The sequence below is a fragment of the Synchiropus splendidus genome, chromosome 7, assembly GCF_027744825.2.
Source record: "Synchiropus splendidus isolate RoL2022-P1 chromosome 7, RoL_Sspl_1.0, whole genome shotgun sequence".
NCBI lineage: Eukaryota > Metazoa > Chordata > Actinopteri > Syngnathiformes > Callionymidae > Synchiropus > Synchiropus splendidus.
Genome location: NC_071340.1, coordinates 22,185,287 through 22,205,522, shown reverse-complemented (window position 1 = coordinate 22,205,522; position 20,236 = coordinate 22,185,287). Strand labels below are relative to the sequence as shown.

The following is a 20,236-nucleotide window of genomic DNA, read 5'->3' as shown; positions in this document are numbered from 1 at the left end:
AAAAACTCAATGAGCAACATTTTCAATCAAGTTTACAATTGAGGTTTAAGCTTTTTTTTTTTAACCTTACTACACATTAATAGCATTTTTTAAAATATTTTTTTATTAATTGAGGTTTTATATTACAATATTCATGAAATAACTCTTACGTCTTCGTAATGAATTGAAGACTTGAAGGGAAATGGGGCGATATCTTCGAAATTATGTCCAACAATGTCTTTAATTAAATGGGGAACCATTATTAACTGCGTGCCACAAATACCGAGAGTTAGTTGGTGTTATTCAATGTATACTAGCTATTATTTTCATTGTAGTGCACCATAAATTGGATCGGGTGCAGACAACGGTAAGTATTACTTCCAATGGTAAGTGATTTGTCATTTTAATGTGGCTTTATCACAGCAAAACGTAATCGCATTATAGTGTAATAGAGTGGCACGAGAGTCATCGCTGACGTCCCAGTGTTTACATGATAGTACCGCGTGGTGCGTGAGCTCAGGCCCCGCCCAGCGCAGCGAGCTGGCGCGGTGACGTCACGTGCGTAATTTGTCGGGCTGGAGAGAACTTGCGATGGTGATGGCGACGATGGCGGCCCGACGCTGGAGAGAGACGCAGTGAAGCTCGGCCTCGGCGCGAATATGACTCGTGTTCGTCCCTGCTGACTGTCGACGCGGGTTCCGGTGCATTTGTGGCTCCCGTAGGCTGTTTGAAAGGTGAGTGCGCCGCTGGTCTTCCGTCCTCGGTGTGTTTTGACACAGGCCTCCGCCCTCCATCTCATAACAACAAAAACAGTAGCAGCTAATGCTACCTGGAATGCTAACTGCTCGCCGACTTGTCAGTGTCACATCCGAAACAAAAGCCGGCACAGTATAATACGCCTCTCCAGTGATGTGGTCATGCTATGGGCTTTCTACTACAATACCGAACTATTACTTTTCTAGCCTGAGCTACATTACCAATGCTCCAAAACACTACTAGCTGGTCAATTCACAATCGCAGAGAATTTACGAGAAGTCAAAATACAGTTGTTTTCGGGGACGTTTTGACTCTTGGAAAGAGACGCCAGTATGGTTTCGTTATATCGCGTTTTGCTTCTAATGCACTTCATATAGCAAATATTAATCTCAAACATGAAGCCCTCATTCAGTACACAGGTTTAGAGCTAACCTAGCTTCTTGGCCCCGCTGGTTGGTATAAAGAATAGGAACAAACTTTCACCTTCTATGTTTCAGCCAATTCGAACACTTGTTTTCCTCGCATTTTCTGTCAGCTATTCATTGTATCAAATTTGGATCAGAGTCTATCAAGTGCAAAGCAAGAAATATGGAAATTAATGGGAAGTGGACTTGTTGTACAGACTGAACTGTTTATTACAAGCATTCATCACAAGTGTTATTTGGATATAAGGTAGATTTAAAATCATTTATACCCATGTTAAAATCAGTAACTCTGATCAAAAATTCTTTATTCTTCATTTAAGGAAAAGTGTTGTTTTATTCTTATGTTTACAATACAAAGTAGTAAAGTAAATAAGAATTTTCAAAATAGCAGTTACATGATGTTCGTTTTGACGCAATTTTTTTTTATCATTGAAGACGCTTCCGTAATGTTGCGTATGGCAGGAAAAGATGAGTTTCTGTTGCATCATATTTGTTGCAAAAAGTGAGCGTATAAACATCCAGCAGAGCACTACATTATGGTGGCTAAAGGCCATTTAAAATTAGTTTCAGGTGAAAATGGATGCATGCTGCCGTCAGCCCTTCCCATATTTATCAGGTATAATACCCTACATATGAATATAAAAAATAATTTACATTTTTTAAAAATCATTTCTGGTTTGTAGTTTTGAAGAACTTGAACCTAGACCGTGTGTAGCTTGGCAAGAATTAATCCTTTTTACAGCCACTGGCGTTTGAGTCTGTCACGGGATGGGAGTAACGGTGAGGCTCTAAGGGGCTTAGCTGCCCTTGCTGTGTGATTCTGAACTGAGCCAGACTGAGTTACAGCTACAGGTCAGGGTTGATATGGTGAAGCGTGTTTATGTGACTCTGTGTACAGGCGATCGAAGCCTACGGTGGTGTTAAGGTGAGATTTGCTTTTATCAGTTGCCACCAGCAGTGAGCTCAGTTCATTGGAGACCACCCCTTTTTCCTACACACCCAAGCGATCGTATGGTTCACTGTTCATGATAAGGTGCATTGAGGTCTCGATCTGCTCCTGGATCACATTTCAGTCTTAACTGGGTTGATGACCTTTATGCCTATTTGTGGGCTTGAAGGCTGTGAGAGCCCTAACGGGTCGCTTGGTTGGAGAGAAAGATGAAAGGTGATATCATTGTTTAGATGTTGGGGCCAGAAGCTGCACTTTTTCAGCTGTAATCCAGTGTCATTACTGTGAAATTAAAATAGAATTATCCTGTCCTTTTTCCTTTTCAAGTCAGCCATAACAAAATGGATGAAATAAGGTTTGCTGTTAAGGTCTCATGTTATGCAAAACACATCTTATCTCAGCATGTTGAATATTAAATAAAACCATCCATGCAGTTATACAATAAATATCTTCAGATCTCAGTTTTCTGTGTTTACTGTAGTCAATACAACATCTGATTACTAAATAACAATTGCGATTTGTAATTTTCTAGCCAACCAGGTTGGTCATCTCTGCTTGCACTTCGGTTTCCTTCCATTGCCCAAAAACCTGAAGAAATGGATGGTGACTCTCATTGTAGTGTGCAAATTAGCATAGTCAGATCAGCTTGTCCATGGTGCTCCACATCCCTCACCAGTAGCTGTGATGGGCAAAATATAGATGACCATTTATTGACTTAAGCGGAGCTCATTTTCAAATGTGTTTTAAAATGGCCTGAGCCAATAATCAGTTGAACAAATAAGGAGAACTTGTCTGAATTCATTGTTATATTTTAGTATTGACCCTGAATTTGTGAAGGTCTATATCAACATATGACAATTTGCTTTTGTCATTTACCAAACTGTTTCACTGCAATGCTTTTTGTGTCTTGCCTTTACTTTTTCAAAACAATATTTACTTTTTTCATACTGACACTGTTGGATTTCTGTTTCCTTTGTAGCAGTATGGTTATGTATATGGTGCTTTTGCTACTGTCCCCAGGAATCTAAAAGGAGAATTTCTTTATGTGGCGGTGTCCTGGAAGAGTATGAACTCGACAATCATCTCTCTCATAAGGTCTACAACATCTCAGTGTTGAGCATCAGCATACACCAGAGTCTATACAAAGGTGGGTCTAATTGCTTTATTAAAAGGCCATTATGTCTAAAAAGACATGCATTCAGTCTATACAAGTTGGCGTCTTTTCACATTTGCATTTACAGTGACATTAACTTTTATTTTCATTGAGACAGCCTTTTATATATTTGTGTGATATTGGTACAACAAGACATCCAATTTCTTTCAAAATGTTTTGATTATTTACTATTTAGAGACTCCCCACCCACATTGGTGCTGTAGTTTTCAAAGGCACCGGTTACAAATTTCATACAAATGCACTGGAAAAGGTCAAAATAATTGTTACCTTTTTAAGCATTTTATTGCTCTGAGAAGTGAGTCATTGCTGTGGGCTGTCTGGAGATACTTTTTAATTGCTGACTTGGGACTGGACATTAATGTTTTACTTGACTTGTTTCTCATTCACTGTTGCTTGTGGCCCTAATTTCCGTACGCTAGAGAGTCCAGCAGGTTGGTTGGATTTAAGTGGTAGGTGTCTGGTCACAAGCACGCCGCTGTGACCACCGCTCTGGCTCTGGCTTTTGGCAGAATGAAATGGAGCACTGTATTGGATGTCTTGGTGAAGTTGCATTTGTTTATTGTTTTTTTTTTTAAGAACATTTAGTCATTCAGTCCTATGTTTGCCTTTATTTCCACAGATTTCCATGTCTTGTTTGTGAACCTTCCTGAACAGGATCACCAGGACTACTCCTCGTCCTTAACTGACGATCTCCAGTAAGACTCAAACTCATGATAGTATGAATTGGGCCGGCTTTTTAGAAATGAACATTTTACAAAGTGTGAAGGTCAATGCATATTAAACACCGCTTTGTTCCTTAAGAGGCTTCATTTTAATCCATGGATTTGGATTATTTCTGTGATATTGTAATGCAATGTTGTTGGTGCGCTCAAAACTGGCAACGTTTTTTGTGATCTACTACTGGTCTTGGTGACAAAATAGCTAAGTGTGGTGGAGCTGGCTTCCATGTGCTGACACACAATATCCCTCTCCGTCCAAAAGTGATATTATTTCAATGATTCTATGCATGAGGCTCAGATTTTGACTGTGGTTGGATGCTTTCTCACCTTTGAAATCAAAGTGAAGTGACAATATGCACATTGCTGCTCCTGATGGGAAAGTTAGACAATATTTACCACACATATAAATATACTGTTAACCTGACCTGAAGACCTGAAGAGGGACGGATCTTAAATCTCTTGATTACATAATGCAGGTTGTGGAATCAAATAACGATTCATTATGAGAAAAGTTGTACAAGATTCAAGTATGTAAGCCAGATTTAAGCAACTATCCCAGTAGCACTCCTTTGTCACTCAAGTGACGAAGGCTTTTAGAACATTTTTTTCCATTTTTGTGACCCACATAAAATCGTGACCTACCTGTAAATCGTAACTTACCTGTGTTGTCATAGTCCCCTACCGATCAGCTGTACAGGAGTTTGAGGACCTTACGTGCCTTCAATTCAATATGTTATAGGTACATTTATGTTGTGTTCATGAGCTATGCCACTACGATCTGATCACAGACAGTCAGACTGAAAGCCCGCAGGATAGGATCCCTGTGGTTTTTTTTCTGTCTCTTCATGCTCTCACAATGTACTTTTTCCCGATAATTTAAAGTGTTACATCAGATTTGACAAAAAATAATGAACATTTATGATTTAAAATGGGCTTATTCAAGTCTTTTGCTATCTTAAAAGTCATTTTCTTTAGTAATCAAAATGCATACACTTCTTTTCCTGTTTCAGAGTGGTGGAGGTCGCCATTCCTGGTCGGGGCAAACACTCCTTCACCGGGGCCATGGTATGCCGTCGTCTGTTGCATAGTTGTTACAGTAAAGTCTGCCTGCCATGTGGCCGAACTGCAGTCTGCAGAATTGGAAACTACATTGATTTTTCACTTTTTATCAGCTTTGTTTACCAGGAAGCAGACGGTTACGTCATGCTCCACAGTATCAGACATTACACTCTGCAATGCTGGGACCTTTAGTGCTGTAGTTGCTTTACTAGACACATCAGGAGCTCTGCTGTACTGTGACATAACCTCCTGGAAAGATAGGCTTTCTGTTGATCACTGTTGCTGTATTGGCAAACAGCTGTCTGTCGCCTGCCTCATGTCTGGCCTCTGCACGCTTGCTCTTTACTCTCATGGATTTTGACTATCAATCTGGGTTATGGGCAACAGTGGCTCTTGCTGAGCCAGCGCCTGATAGAATGTAGTGCCTTGTTCCCTACGACCACCTTAATCTTCCTCTACACAATGTTTGAGCTGAGCCTGGCACCGGACCAAACACAATAGCCTCCTGTACGTCTCTGTCGGTAAAGGAAGGGACATGTTTTGCCCTTGAGGAACAAATCCGTGAGTGTTCTGGTGTAGGTGTGCCTTGCCCTGTAATACTGCAGGCAGCCTTGATAATTAGCTTTTGCCAAGTGCATAGCATGCTGGTTAAAAACCGGTTTCATGGTGTTGCACCTTCAGTCAGTTATCAAGTCAGTCTGATTTCAGACATTTGCCATGATTCATCATGATATTGTTGAGCTCACCCTCAAATTGAACAGGACCTGAAAACTGTTCACTTCAGGTGTCTAAAGTATATTGTTTCTACACCTCTATTCACAATTTGACTTTTTTTAAACGCTAAACAATTAAAATTAATGATTAAGTTAATGATACAAAAATGTCTAAGTACGATACTTTAAAAATTTAATGTTTTGAAAAACAACTACAAACTGGCGTTTGTCTATGGTTACTCTATTGTTCGGTTCCCTCTCTTTGTACCCCAGAATGTAGAATGCAAAGCCAATATGTGTGGCGGGTTTTCTCTCTTGTGCCTTTTTCTGCACACAAGTAGTAAGTCTCCCATTTGTCTCTATTTTGAAAGTAATGTTTTAAGTTTGATAAACATTGTGTATTTTTTTGAACGGGGTTGCAGAGTTTGGTTAAAAAAATGTAGAGAGAGGTAATAGATTTTTAGTCTTGGAAACATTTCACCTTTCATTCTCCTACCTGTCCTTAAGTACTGAGGAGACACCTGCCTTGGGTACCTGTTGTGTCTTTGAAAATAGGGCAATTTGTCACCATCTTGAAATATGATGATCAAAAGTCGAGTTGACTTTTCTCGTCATGGTGAAGCAGGAAATGTTCTCCACAGAACTGGAGGATCCAGGAAGTGCAATGTAGAATATGGAAAGCTGCGTATTATCTCGTATGTCACAACTATGAGGCTAATAAGTCATTTCCTGTGGAAGTGGTTGTAGATAGTGTTTGGCAGTAGGTTTATTACATTACCAAATGTCATGGTCTGCAAAAACACTTATGGTGACTTGAGTTTTTATGAAACGGGAAAGAGTAAACGTAATTGATCCAAAGAGGCTGCTCCTGTTAGGTGCTAACAAGCCTTTTGTCTTCAGGAGGAGGAGGAGGGGCACAGCCTGGAGTGCATCCAGGCCAATCAGATTTTCCCCAAGAAATCCCCCATCCTGGAGGAGGACAACATGCAGGTGAATAGCTGCTGCTTATCTGCCACTATAAACTGTCAGTCGCCTTAAAGTGATGTGAGCGAGCCAACCCTGTAATTGATTATGTAACAGCGTTTAAACATGTGACTTCAGTTCACCTACTGCTACAAGCAGCCATCTGTGCGTCGTCTAAAAAGTCTCCAGGGCCAGAAGAACGACTCACAGTTTACTCTGGCATTTTTTGTGCATGCGAGTTATGACAATGCAAGTTGATACACGTCGACCGTCTATGTGCTCAGTCAGCTGGTGTCTGCTATTTACGAGTGGAGGTCATGCATCCACAAAGCTTAGATTTCATCATTCAGAGTCAAATGGGTCGCTCCTTTGTTGCATGTGATGCTGTTGTCCCTCAGGCCTTTTAAACGTCGCTCTTTTAAAGTCACTTTTATGTATAAACATCATACGATTTTAGTCAGGCGTGTACTCTTATCAGCTTAAGACTCTGCATTCGTGTGTTTTTATGTGAGAGATTAAAAGTTTTAAAAAGTGTTTTTATATTGTGTGCAAGACAAAGATTGTTTTTTGCTTCCAACTGCTTGCCAATGTATTCCATCCTGGGTTGTTTAAAAACATGCAACAGAAGGATTGTCTCAAGCCTCCGCAAAGCCAAAGTTGATTCATTGTTTGGATTTAATTATAGATCCTTCTTTAAGGGCAAGCACAGTGAGGAGTTAATTATGATGTCTTCTTTAAATGAACTCCCTGAGGTGAGCTGTCACAGATTTTCATTGAAGAACAGGTGTTTGTCCAACGCTTTATAATAAGCTGCAACATTTTCAAGGTTAAGTATTTTTTAATTGAAGACTAAGCTTGTGTAAATGACACATATTGGCCATAATCTCCACATTTTGGAAGCTTTTAATTGTGTGATGAAACATGTATTTCACAAAAATATTGTTTGTATAGATCTTGATAAGAGGATGATATTGAGCCCTGTAATCAAGGGATTGTCGTGACCTAATATTCTTCACCATAATGGTGTGTATTGTGGTTTAAATATCATTTTCAAGCTGCCTAAATAATAAAAAGCAGATTCTCACTCCCTGCTGGGATGATGCTTGGCATCGATCTATATTCTTGCTTTGATAGTCATGATGATATCTTGTTTTGCCCATTGTGGCTTATTGATGAAAAAATAACACGCTTATTAGGGAGCAACCCTATTTTCTAATTATTTTATTAAAACTTCCCGACTTGTTATAAAAATCATGGCTTGCCTCAGTTTGCATTTTGTGTTCTACTCAAGCTGTTTTTATCTGGCCAGGTGCCGTTTCCTGAGCTGCACGGGGAGTTCACCGAATATGTGGGAAGAGCGGAGGATGCCATCATTGCCATGTCCAACTATCGTCTGCACATCAAGTTCAAGGAGTCACTTGTCAACGTAGGTTTCAACAACCACCGTTTGTTCGTCTCCATGTGATACAAGTTTAGAGATACTGGCGTGTTAGCCGCGGCATGTTCCACGATGTTCGACAATGATGGGCTTTACATTCACTTGCCTTGGTGTTTAACTTATGCTATGTAGCCGCCTTCTTTTGTCAACATAGCAAACTCCAACTGATGACTGATGGTTTTACAGAATCTATTACTGTTGGCTAATGATAGACAAATGAATATGCACATTTGATCAAATTGTTTTTGGTGGTGAAGAGGAGAAGTGTATTATTGATTTTACGTAAAGCTAAAAAAATCTTTAAGGCGTTTCCATTATTTTGTCCAACCCTGTATTTTGATCATAGTGCCCTTTAGAATGCCTCTTTTATTTAAAACCACTTCATGAATCTAGAATACAACTTCATTCATTGTGAATAGCCTAGATAATACTTATTAAATGCAAAATAAATACATAATAATAGCAATAAATGCTGTTGAAATGCTACACGTCTAGGGACAGGACTGGGTTTACTCAACAGCACGTGGTGACCAGGCCATTCAGAGCTGATCGGCTGTGGCAGCAGTGTTGCGTGACTTTTCATAGCTTCTCTTTTGACACTTTCTCGCCCTTTCTGTCTCTCTCTGCACTAGTGGTTGTCATGGCTACGGTCTTTCCAAAGAGGATGTGGAACAACCACTTTCTCTCTATCCGTGTTCAGCAGGGCAACAGCAACCCTGTATTTGCTATCCAACACTATCTGAACAACATCTTCTTTGAGGCTTGTATGTGCCCAACATCTGGAACTACTTCTCACTATGTTTGCAACTCCAGAAAAATTCAGAGTTTTTTAGATTTTTCGAAATCAGTTTTCTTAATTCTACCAATGCATTAGACTTTTTTTGAGTGTATATAAATCAATTGCTGCTTACATCTTTGTGTCAACTACCTAAGACATTTTAGGTTGTCTAAGTTGTGCAATGTCACATTATTTGTTACATACTGTGTATAGACATAGAAAAAACATTCACCACTAAAGAAACAGGACGTGTCCAAACTGCCAGGTGGAAACTGAAGTAATCATGACTCTTCCTCAAATATTTATACAGATCTTTCAAAACTTCTGCATTTGGTCGTCCCCGTTCGACCAACGTTGGGTTGGTGTGAGATTAAAATGATGCAGTAAATTAAACTTGTGCTCCCATTGAGCAGTTGGAAAGTAAGATCTGAGATGCCTATGTTGTTCTATTACTACCCTTGGTATGGTAAAAGATTTATTTGCCAAATTACAGTTTTTACTCTTAATCCGCTCTTAGATAAAGTTGATCTAGATACTCAATATTCAAGAATTGTCTTCTTCACATGAAATATCCCTGCAATAGCCAAAAACAAAAAGCCAAAATACTGCTCCGATAACTAAACTGTTCGTGTTGTGTAAGGTATTTTTTTTTTTGTTTTTTTACTGACCCTGACTAATAGGAGAATATCTGTATTGTCTGAAACTATCTTCAACACGCTGGAGGTCCTTTATACAACACCCTTAATTGGATAGACTTTCATTTTTCATAATCTGGTTGTGAGTCACAGTATTAATATTTTTTTTCTTGGTGTTTATCTGCGAAAAAATATTCATCATTCCGCGCTTGCATTAGATCAAGTGAAATTGTTGGCAATGCAGCACGTGTCTGTTTCACAACTCAGTCGTGGGAGGTGCTGGAAGGCTGTTATCAAGCAGTGCTAGAAGAATTTTGTTGCTAAAACAAGACTGGAATTGTCGTAGCATGCGACAGTAATATCCGGAATGTAGCAAACTTCCAACACAGATGGCGATTAAAAAAAAACGGCTCATATTTCGCTCTGTTTTTTGTTGTTTTGATAGCAGGATTGTTGTTGCGAAGTGTCAGTAAGTATCTCTGTATCAGAGCTGCACGTTTTGGCTTGTTTGCATAATTGGAGTTTGCTTGTCTGATTAACTGTGCGGTAATTAAATAGTGAAATCAGAGGCGGTAATCACATCCACTGAACAGGTGTTAATGTGAGTATCTGTCATGGCGTTGTTTCAATGAGACGTGCGCCCAGGTGGAGCAAAGGTGGAGCTTGTCGCTGCAGATCTGATTGATGTGTCACATCTACCACCACCATCTCCAGTGTAGGCCTCTTAGCCAATTGACGGAGTGATGCCAACAGCAGGAACTTTATTTCCCTGCAGTGTCCTTACTTCATAATCACATGACTCTTTGTACTTTGGATCTTGCTTCTCTGTAAAAGAACACTGTTGATGACAATGGTTGAAAACTATTTGAATGCATTTATTGTAACAGGTTTTGGTATTTGAGTTTGTGGTTGTTAACTAACCCCTGTAAATGTGTCAACACTTCTTCTAAAATGTAGACTGCTTCACTGCCGGGACTACATGCATGTGTCTGCTTCGTACATTATTTACTCACTGTCAGGTGATGTTGAGTCCATGTCTCTTTCCTTTTTGCAGGTCCCACTGCTGCTCATCGAGAGTGTGGAGTGCCGTGACATGTTCCAGCTGCATGTCACCTGCAAGGACTGCAAAGTTATTCGGTAAGATTGTACACATAAGTTTAAGACACATTGCTGTACCCAGGTCTGTGTGACCAATGTGAACTGACCATTCAAGCAGTGTTGCACATTTCTTGAGCAATAATATTTAAGGCGTGAGATTGAAGTCCTGAAAGTCAAAAGTATAACTTTTATTTTCTGTTTAAAGCTGTGTCATCCGCCTGTGTCACGAGTCAGTCGCTCCCTGTGTTTTATGAGCTGCTTGTCTGTGCACCTCCCTTCAGTCAGAGCCAAGTGGATGTTTTACCAGTCATGAAATGCAGATCGGTAATAGTTTTGGGGTGTGGAATTAACTGGAATTTAAATAGTCTTGGAGGCAAGAGCTTCAGGTGACACCGATCCCCTCACAGACAAGTTTGAAGATTGATTTTGATCTTATACCAATGGTTCAAGACAACAAAAATATGCTGAAATTCTAAACCAAACTGCATCCAGGTATGGCTGGTTGTGCGAATATAAGCATTTTTGGTATTGTTCTGCGAACAGTCCTGTTGGTGTTGCACCGCCTGTAGAAATGTACATTAAAAAAAAAAGTTTCTTTCTTTAGTAAAATTTTGGTTAACTGCGTGTTCTGGTTATTTCCCCAGGTGTCAGTTTTCGACCTTCGAGCAGTGTCAGGAATGGTTAAAGCGCCTTAACGTAGTGGTGTGCCCGCCCTCTCGTCTGGAAGATCTATTCTCCTTTGCCTTCCATGCCTGGTGCATGGATGTGTATGCTGGCGAGAAGGAGCAGCACGGAGAGCTGTGCAGACCAGGTACCTTGACCTGTCCTTCATCCACACGGTTGAACACACTGGAATTATCTTCCATCTCTGCTCTGCAGGAGAACATGTCACTTCCTGGTTCAAGAACGAAGTAGAGAGGATGGGCTTTGATACTCAAAACGCGTGGAGGATCACCGACATCAACAGCAAGTTCAGGTAACGGCAGCGCCTTCTCACAGGTTTCCCTGTGGTGCTGGTTTAGACAGTAGCTGGTTGTGTTTTTTCTGCACTACCTTCCCACGCTTGGCAGATGAGCGACTGATCCTGGATTAGATGTCTGCCGGCCGATACCTCTCATGTTTGTCTCTCTGTGTGTGCAGACTTTGCCCCAGCTATCCTCAGCAGCTCCTAGTGCCAGCTTGGATCACCGACAGGGAGCTGGAAAACGTTGCTTCCTTCCGCTCCTGGAAGAGATTTCCAGCTGTGGTTTATAGGTGAGATTAGACACAGGCGCTTCCAAAAGAGAATTTCACTTGAGCGATCAAGGCTGTTTTGTAGTTTATCAGATGAGGACACACACTCAACAGGCCAGAGCATGTTCTCTCTGCTCTCTTTGGTTCTTAATCTGTGGATGTTCATTTTAGGTTCAAATTATATACGTTTTATGGCAGGGCCTTTAGTTTCTGTTCTCAAATAGTTGGGTTTAATTTCCTTACCTTGGTTGAGTAATGTTGATATAAGGGTAAAATACCTGATTTTTTAGGGGGAATTGTATAATAAATACCCTTTTCATACTGACTTAAAGACAGTTGTGTGCTTCTCTTTGGTGTGGCAGTGGGCAATGATCGTTTTGCCAAGATCTGATGCCCTATGTGTCGCTCACGCAGGCATGTGAATACGGGAGCTGTGATCGCTCGTTGCGGTCAGCCGGAGGTCAGTTGGTGGGGCTACAGAAATGCTGATGATGAGCACCTGGTCCAGTCCATCGCCAAGGCCTGCGCAGTGGACAGCAGCTCCCGTAAGCACTCCCAAAACTGCAGCTACACCAACATCTCTGACCTGTCAGATACTGACTTCGGTAAGCGCTAAGTCAACCACTGACTTCATGATCACACACACACACGAACGCACACTCACTGTTTTCGCTGGAGAACACAACCTGTCAGAACCTGCCTGCAGCCGCCGCCCATGTTAAAACAGACATCTCAACCGTTGACTCTGTTGTTTTGTGTTCTCTCCTTCCTGCTCCTTCATACATTGTGTCATCTTCTCTGTGTGGCAGAATCCTCCATCACGCACAGCTCAGAGGTCGAGTCTTTGGCCACCCAGCCTCACAAGTTGCTCATTCTGGATGCCAGGTCCTACGCTGCAGCAGTGGCCAACCGGGCCAAAGGTGGTGGCTGTGAATGTCCTGGTAGGGTTTTAGTCTTTTAGTAAACCTGTGCGAGTCTTCTTGTGCACACCAACTATTGTTTCCTTGGTGTTGCAGAGTACTATCCCAACTGTGAGGTGGTGTTCATGGGCATGGCCAACATCCACTCCATCAGGAAGAGTTTCCAGTCTCTGCGCTTTCTCTGCACTCAGATGCCTGATCCAGCCAAGTGAGCTTTTACTTTTAGGTTTTCCTCTTGCACTTATAGATTGAAAAAAAAAAACTGAAGGGAAACTGTGTTGCCAACTTCCAAAAACTTGCATATCCTGCAGTAAGCTTTGATCTGCTCTGTTCTGACCCACATGATGAAAGCAGTAAATCAATTGGCAACTTATCTAGGCCACTAAAATAATGAACAACATATGGAGAATGAGTTCAGTTACAATGAGCGAGGTTAGGTCTATCGAGGAAGAAGCCATTGACATTATTGTTTCCTCTGTGTGTGTGTTCACAGCTGGCTGTCTGCACTGGAGAGCACCAAGTGGCTGCAGCACCTTTCCGTACTCCTAAAGGCCTCACTCTTGGTTGTCAATGCAGTAGACCGGGACCATCGGCCAGTCCTGGTCCACTGCTCCGATGGCTGGGACCGCACGCCACAAATTGTCGCTCTGTCAAAACTGCTGCTGGACCCGTACTACCGCAGTATTGAGGTACATCTGAGCGTGCTCACTCAAGTTCGCACAACTTCATTCATGAAATGGTCTGATTTTAGCAAAAATAAGTGTGTCTTGACCCTAGATTCCAGAGATGTAAAAAGAATCTAGACTTGCATTTTTCAAATTCGAATGAAACTCCTCTTGCAGCTTGCAAACTTCTATTGACTATTATTTTACTGTTTGCTGCCGACTAGTGGCCGGACGCCTCAATACAACTCAAACACTAACGCATCCCAGCATTTATTTATGTACTAAATGTCAGTATCGCACACTTAAGAGGTCAATGCAGTAACCCACCATCAGACATTGCAATATTTGGGTGTATTGATATTTTCTTAGCCCACTAAAATTTGACTGTATTTCTTGATTCCATGTGTTTTTTTGTTTGCAGGGTTTCCAAGTTTTGGTGGAGACGGAGTGGCTTGACTTTGGCCACAAGTTTGCTGACCGCTGTGGTCATGGCGAAAACTCTGAGGACCTGAACGAGCGCTGCCCGGTGTTCCTTCAGTGGCTGGACTGTGTTCACCAGCTGCAGAGGCAGTTCCCCTGCTCTTTTGAGTTCAACGAGGCCTTTCTGGTGCGTGTGATGTTATCCGACACTTGAACTTCCTGCCGCTGTGGCATGTTGGAGATCCTCCAAAAAAAGCCTGAGCAGAATTGTAATGGCTTGTGTGGATGTGCAGGTGAAGCTGGTGCAGCACACCTACTCCTGTCTGTTCGGCACCTTCCTCTGCAACAGTGGAAAGGAGCGAGAAGATCGTCACGTCCAGGAGAGAACCTGCTCCATCTGGTCGCTGCTGAGGTCTGCCAACCGCACGCTGAGGAACATGCTGTACTCCCCCCACTCTGAGAGCGTAAGTCCCGACGAGTCACAGAAGTATCCCAGCCAGTTACCGCGGCTCCTGTCCTTCCAGGTCCTCCACCCAGTGTGTCACGTGCGCAACCTCATGCTGTGGAACGCGGTCTACCTGCCGAGCTCCTCCCCCACAACCCCCTCGGACGACTCCTGCGCCCCCTACCCGGTGCCCGGTGGCAACTCTGAAGATGCGCCCCTGGGCAGGTGAGCCTGGCGCGCTGGCACCGTGAACTCCCTCCCCCTTCTTTCTCCATGTAAGATACACTCGGGTGGCGGGCTGACACAGCCCACCACCCCTCCCTCTTTACGCTGAGGCTGCAGGCAGAGATAGCAGAGCTATGACAGGACAAGGCAGGAAGTTTGTCGTTTTTATTTCTTCCTCTTTGCAGCTGTGGTTAGTAAGTGGCTTATGTCATGGTCAGTGTTCCCTCCAACGTTTCATGTGTCCGAGCAAACGCACATAATCTCAGAGCTCTGAGCGATCGACGTCGGCTGTGGTGACTGCTGTAATAGTTTACAAGCGTTTAATTAAAAAAAAAAAGGTAGAAATAAAAGCTTTTCAATTGTTTGAAATCTGTCGATCATAACATATTTGTTCAACTGAATAATAACCTAATATATTCCAAATATATATATTAGAATCTCAGAAGAACAAGCCAACAAGCCTTGTAGTCTGTCTGTATTTTATATTCAATTCAGTTCAGTAGATTTTTTTGTCGTTTCAGCAGTGTGCAATGGTGCACGCACGCAGCTTAGAGGGAACATTGATCGTGGTCAGTAAATGGTTCTGATCCAGTTTGTGACTCAGTTTTCAGGGTCTCAGCCTGGTACCATACATTCTCTTTGTTAATCTCTTCCTTTTTATTATGACCTCTGATGTCAACCATTAGAAATGAGGTTGCAAAGAAAACTCTTACAAAAGCCTTGACTTTCAGCTGAGGATGTTCATATCTGACGTCATGCCTGATAGATACTTCCAGTCAAACTCAATGTTGTCCAAAGGAGTCTCAGATGTTGAGCAGTGTGAGGAGTCAGAGTAGCTTTTGGAAGCCTCAAGTTTCTTAGAGCAGCACCTTCCTGTCACTAACAGCTTTTTCTCTGTTGCTGTAGACACACGAAGACTCGCTCGTTTGACAACCTGCCGAGTGCGTGTGAGCTGGGAAGCTCCCTGGCTCCCAACCGTCGCTCCAGCGACCCCAGCCTCAACGAGAAGTGGCAGGACCACCGACGCTCTCTGGAGCTCAACATGGCTGTGGGCCCCGACGACGGAGGGAGCGCAGAGGAGGAGGTGCAGTCGAATGGAGTCGGCGGCCGAGGAGACGGAGACGTGGGCCTGAGGATCCGCAGCTTGGACGCAGAGGTGGTGAACGGGACCTACGGCAGAGCCGGCGCGGAGGAGGACGATGAAGCGGAGCTCTCTGTGTCAGCTGGAGTGGCCGATGGACTGATGGAGAACATCCTCCAGGAAGCCACGTCTGAGGAGGCGGCAGCAGATGTGCACCGGGAATGTAGCACCGTTGAGGAAGAGGAAAGTAGGTCAGAGGTAAACAACCTGGATCCATGTGAGGTGGAGGCTGCAGAACCATGCACCAATGGACATCAGCCCCTGAACGGACTGGTGGAGGCTGATGATGATGAAGAGGAGGAGGAGGCTCCGGTTCTGCCCGCGCAGGAGCAGCTGCAGACACATGTGGAGGCACCAGAGCTCCAGCAGGACACTTGTGAAGAGCACACGCCGGCGCATGAGTCCAGTCACTTTGCTTCTGAGTCAGAAAGAGCTGAGTCTCACAGAACTTTAACAAATGGCTTCACAGAGCCGTCACATGATCTGGCCGAGGCGCTGCAGTCCTGCCCCGAGGGTGAGACGGGCGAGCCGGAGCGGGAGAAGAGGGCTTCCCTCATGGAGAGCTCTACCGAGACTCTGACTGAAGAAGCGTGCAGCAGGTCAGAGCTGGCTGCAGCGGTGAGTCTGAACCGTCCACTTTGCTGGAGGAAAGAGCGGCTGCTGGAGGCCGGCGAGCTGGTGCCCGTCAGAACTTTGAACGGGGGCTGCAGGAAGCCCCCCGTCAGTGCCTTTCCTGAGCCCAGCAAAGACAGGGTGTGCAACAGCGACGGCTCCGACGGCGAGCCCTGCGCCGCGCCCCTCCATGGCTCCAAGCTCAACGGGGAACGGACGCCGCTGAGTCGGCAGCTGTCTTTGGCGAGCTGCAGCTCTCTGATCCTCCAGCACCGAGGCTGCTGCTCGCAGCAGCGCTGCTGCCACGCCGCGGTGGGCCGACCCTCTCTGAGCCCGGAGCAGCCGGCGCGCAGCCACCTGGACGACGACGGACTCACGCTGCACACGGACGCCATCCAGCAGAGGCTGAGGCAGATCGAGGCGGGTCACCAGATGGAGGTGGAGACCCTGAAAAAACAGGTTCAGGAACTTTGGAGTCGGCTGGAGAACCAGCAGCCGCCCGGCTCCCTCAGAGTCAACGGAGATGTGCAGGACGAAGTGGTGAGAACCCTGACGAATGTCCAGGTACCAGGTGTCACAACGCTGAGGCTTGAACACAACTGTGCTTCTGGCAGATGACGGACTCAGAGTACAACATCGACCCAAACTGTCTGTCCCGCTGCAGCACCGAGTTCTTCTCTGAGGCCAGCTGGGAGCAGGTGGACAAGCAGGACACCGAGGTGAGACCCATGCCGCTCCAATAGCTCTCTAACCGGTCCACCCTGCTGACCCGTGTCCTGCACTGCTCAGGTCACTCGGTGGTATCCGGACCACCTGGCGGCCCAGTGTTACGGCTGCGAAAGCAGGTTCTGGTTGGCCACCCGGAAGCACCACTGCAGGTAAAAACCTTTCCATGTTCGTTCTTCACTCCTCCTGTGTGCTCTAGCAGCTCCGCACTGCCCCCTGCTGTCTAGTTATGTCGCTCCAACTCGTGCAGGGCAGCAGTACAGGGTTCAGGACTTGGGGTGTGCACTCCCTCGAGTGTCTCTCTAGCGCCCCTGCTGGCAGGTTTCAGGGCCCCCGCAGGATTCAGTCCCACCTCACCGTGTATTGCTCAAAGGCACGTCGGCAGTGTTAGTGGTGAAAGCTGCAGCTTTAGGAACACGCCCTCCCGTCCAGCCCACTGGAGGTGTGAGAGTTGGTGTTTGCTTCTGACCCCTCCCCTTCTCCTCTACAGTGGCAGGGATTCTGTTCAGGAGGTCTGGTGAGATCTGACTCCTCCCTCTCCACTCCCTCCCTCACTCCCCCTCCTAATCCTCCCCCTCTCTCCCTCACCTGTGTGTGGTTCTGCTTCACTCTTTGGTCCTGCAGGTCGAGCTGTCTAACCCCCCCCACACACACACCCCCCACCTCCCAGCTGGTGCATCCCTCCTGCAGGGCCCCGCTGGTACTGCAGCATGGCCTTACTTAGCATGAAGTGTGTCCCGGGCCGGAACCGTCTCGGTTGGATCTGCTAACTCGGCATGTAGCGAAACTGGACTTGTTGTGTTTCTAACCTGCAGCAGGAGATGTGGCGGCAGGCTCGTAACCCCTCCCCTTCCCTCCGCCGTTCTCATCTGGGCGGGTGACATGCCTCACGCCGAGTCTTCTCTTCGCAGGAACTGTGGTAACGTGTTCTGTGGCAGCTGCTGCGACCAGAAGATCCCAGTGCCAAGTCAGCAGCTGTTCGAGCCCAGCCGGGTCTGCAAGAGCTGCTACGGCAACCTGCAGCTGCGCTCGGTGGCCCTGGACCACGAGCTGGAGAAGCCCATCACCGCCAGCTCCAACTGAGAACCCTGCTGACTCCGAAGAGCCGCACAGAATGTCCTGGAACTGTGTGTGTGAGTGTGAGAGTGTGTGACCCGGCTGACCACGAGCGGTGGCTTGTTTCCTGGGCATGAGACCGAGACGGGCTCCGCTTCTGCTGAAGGGATGATCTTAAAGGGCCAGTTAACCACCAGGGCAGCAGCAGCAGCAGACGGCGGTGGCGGCGTCAGGCCGATCTCCCGCCTCTCTTATTACCCAGAAGCCTCGGGGCGCTGACTCGGTGGATCACAGGTAAAGTTGTGCTGGCAGCAGTGGCAGACAAGGGCTCTCGCCGTGTCATGTGGTGAGGTTCCCCTCTGCTATTCCACACAGGTTGTTTTGTAAAATAAATAAATAATATATTCAGATATATAGCATTTATCAAAGTGTATAGAGACCTTGAATAGTGACTCGCTAAATTAGTCACCAAAGTTCTTTTTATCTTTGTTTTCTTCTTCATCGCAGCATATTTGGCTTTTTTTTTGTAAAGTAGCAGACGATTTTGTGTTTTTTTTTCCCCTTGAAATGATTTATTTATTCAGCTGTTGCTCCGTCGCTGTTTCTGAATCCACTTCCGTCGATAATCAATGTTGGACGGGCTGCTCGGTTGTCACGGCGACCGCTGCAGGGTGTCTGCCGTCGCTCAGCGGCCGAGGTTCAAATGACTAGTCTGCTCTCCAGACTGAACCCAAGTCGTCTCCCTCGGGTGTCTGTCAGCGGCGGAAGCTTCCGGAGTTTCCCAGAGCGCCAGTCTTAAGTTGTTTGAACTAGTTCAGCACTCCACTTCCTTTTGTTCTCTAGTCTTCTGCAGTTCACTGTGTTCGCCGCCAGGGGGCGTTCTCTTAAATAATCCAGCAATGTGAAAGGTCAATAATAAACAGGTGGAAAAAAAAAAACGAAGCTTTTATTTGCACACGAAGAGTAGACACTGCCAGAGTTGAGTGGGAGCCACGGTGGGCAGGAGCGTCGGTCAGTGAGGGCTCAGTTTCTTAGTTCTGCTTTTCCTTGGGTCTGTAATGGACCCAGTGCTGCAACGGCCCCCTAATCACCTGACCTGTGTGTGTGTGTGTGTTCCTGTGAATGTGCCGAGAGTGTGTGTGTGTGTGGAGACTGTTGCCAAGCTGTTCTATTCCGGGTCTCTGAAGAATCACTCCTGGTTTTGTCCTGTCCCTTCTGACTTTGTCCTCCTGGTCGATAAGCACTTTGAAGCGTCTCCGGTCCGTCAGGAGTGTAGCTGTACATAAGCCATGACCCGAAAAACAACAAGTGCTCCTTGTTACTCTGATATTTTCTTTTGTTGGATTTACTTTCCAGAGCAACGTTGTTATAGAATTAAAGGAGAAATAAACTAGATGAAGCCAGCGAGCCGTGCTGTGGTTTCTGTGCTGAAAGGACCGACACACTCAAACGCGTCACTTCAGTCTTGTTTAATGTACTGAGATACCCAAAAAGAACAAAGCCACTGGAACATCAATGTACTCACTGATACAGAGTGATCACGTGACAAAATCACAACCAAGAGAAAGAACCCGAAGCGGCGACTGCTGCCTGGTGAGAGTCATGCGGACCGGAGATGGAGAGCGAGCCGGTTGTTTCCGTAGCTTAGATTCACTGCCACCAACACAAAGATGATCGGTCACTAAAGCAAATATGGAGGTGGTGGTGGTGGTGGTGGTCTCCCTCGACCTCTGACCTCAACCAAAGTAATCATGAGTGTCTGTGCAAAGTGCTGCCCGCGCCTCGCGCCTGCCTCTCTCCCGCCACATCTCTAGAAAGACGGTTTAAAAAAAATAGACTTGGCTTCGCCGGCCGACTCTTCCCTTTATAAAAACTCAAACATCGATATTTACACTCTGGATGGAAGAAAGTTCGGGTCTGCTCTTCCATGACGTGCCAGCGCCTCGAAGCTGCGAGGGCTGGACTGGGGATTGTCTTCAGGTGCACATGGACGCGTGAGGCTGCTGTATTTACACACAGGTGATCCAGACCAGGCGGCGGCTCACACTGACGACTGATCCCAGACCTGCGAGGTGACATGACAGTGTCAGCAACACGAACCTCAACA

At 45.3% G+C, this 20,236-nt stretch overlaps 2 protein-coding genes across 15 annotated transcripts in view; one reads left to right on the top strand and one right to left on the bottom strand.

Annotated features, from left to right (window-relative positions):
• The first annotated feature begins 545 nt into the window (after window positions 1–545).
• On the top strand, window positions 546–20,169 carry mtmr3 (myotubularin related protein 3). Of its 3 annotated transcripts, none has more exons than XM_053871572.1 (22): window positions 546–713; window positions 3,130–3,256; window positions 3,903–3,978; window positions 5,013–5,067; window positions 6,675–6,764; window positions 8,047–8,163; window positions 10,643–10,725; window positions 11,331–11,497; window positions 11,566–11,662; window positions 11,827–11,940; window positions 12,334–12,524; window positions 12,729–12,860; window positions 12,936–13,047; window positions 13,333–13,528; window positions 13,926–14,111; window positions 14,218–14,388; window positions 14,449–14,594; window positions 15,501–16,887; window positions 16,962–17,066; window positions 17,137–17,225; window positions 17,564–17,590; window positions 17,985–20,169. In XM_053871572.1, exons 4-22 carry the CDS (start codon window positions 5,065–5,067, stop codon window positions 18,154–18,156), a joined length of 3,585 nt encoding a protein of 1,194 aa, XP_053727547.1. In that variant the 5' UTR covers window positions 546–713; window positions 3,130–3,256; window positions 3,903–3,978; window positions 5,013–5,064; the 3' UTR covers window positions 18,157–20,169. The 3 variants fall into 3 exon arrangements, with proteins under 3 accessions (XP_053727547.1, XP_053727548.1, XP_053727549.1); XM_053871573.1 differs by having other exon boundaries at window positions 12,334–12,464; window positions 17,985–20,168; XM_053871574.1 differs by lacking the exon at window positions 17,564–17,590 and having other exon boundaries at window positions 17,985–20,168.
• Window positions 19,567–20,236, bottom strand: part of LOC128762951 (citron Rho-interacting kinase) — a 28,273-nt gene continuing 27,603 nt past the window's right edge. For 11 of the 12 annotated variants that reach the window (XM_053871561.1, XM_053871559.1, XM_053871566.1 and 8 more), the window contains one exon: window positions 19,567–20,194. In XM_053871561.1, coding sequence (XP_053727536.1) covers window positions 20,171–20,194 — 24 coding nt within the window. In that variant the 3' untranslated portion in view covers window positions 19,567–20,170. The remainder of the gene's footprint in view (window positions 20,195–20,236) is intronic. The other variant, XM_053871570.1, reaches the window with a different exon arrangement.

Coding starts and splice junctions, on each gene's coding strand:
- mtmr3 (XM_053871572.1), top strand. Junction 13,048..13,332: donor CAGATGCCTGATCCAGCCAA/GTGAGCTTTTAC, acceptor GTGTGTTCACAG/CTGGCTGTCTGCACTGGAGA. Junction 14,595..15,500: donor GAAGATGCGCCCCTGGGCAG/GTGAGCCTGGCG, acceptor CTGTTGCTGTAG/ACACACGAAGACTCGCTCGT.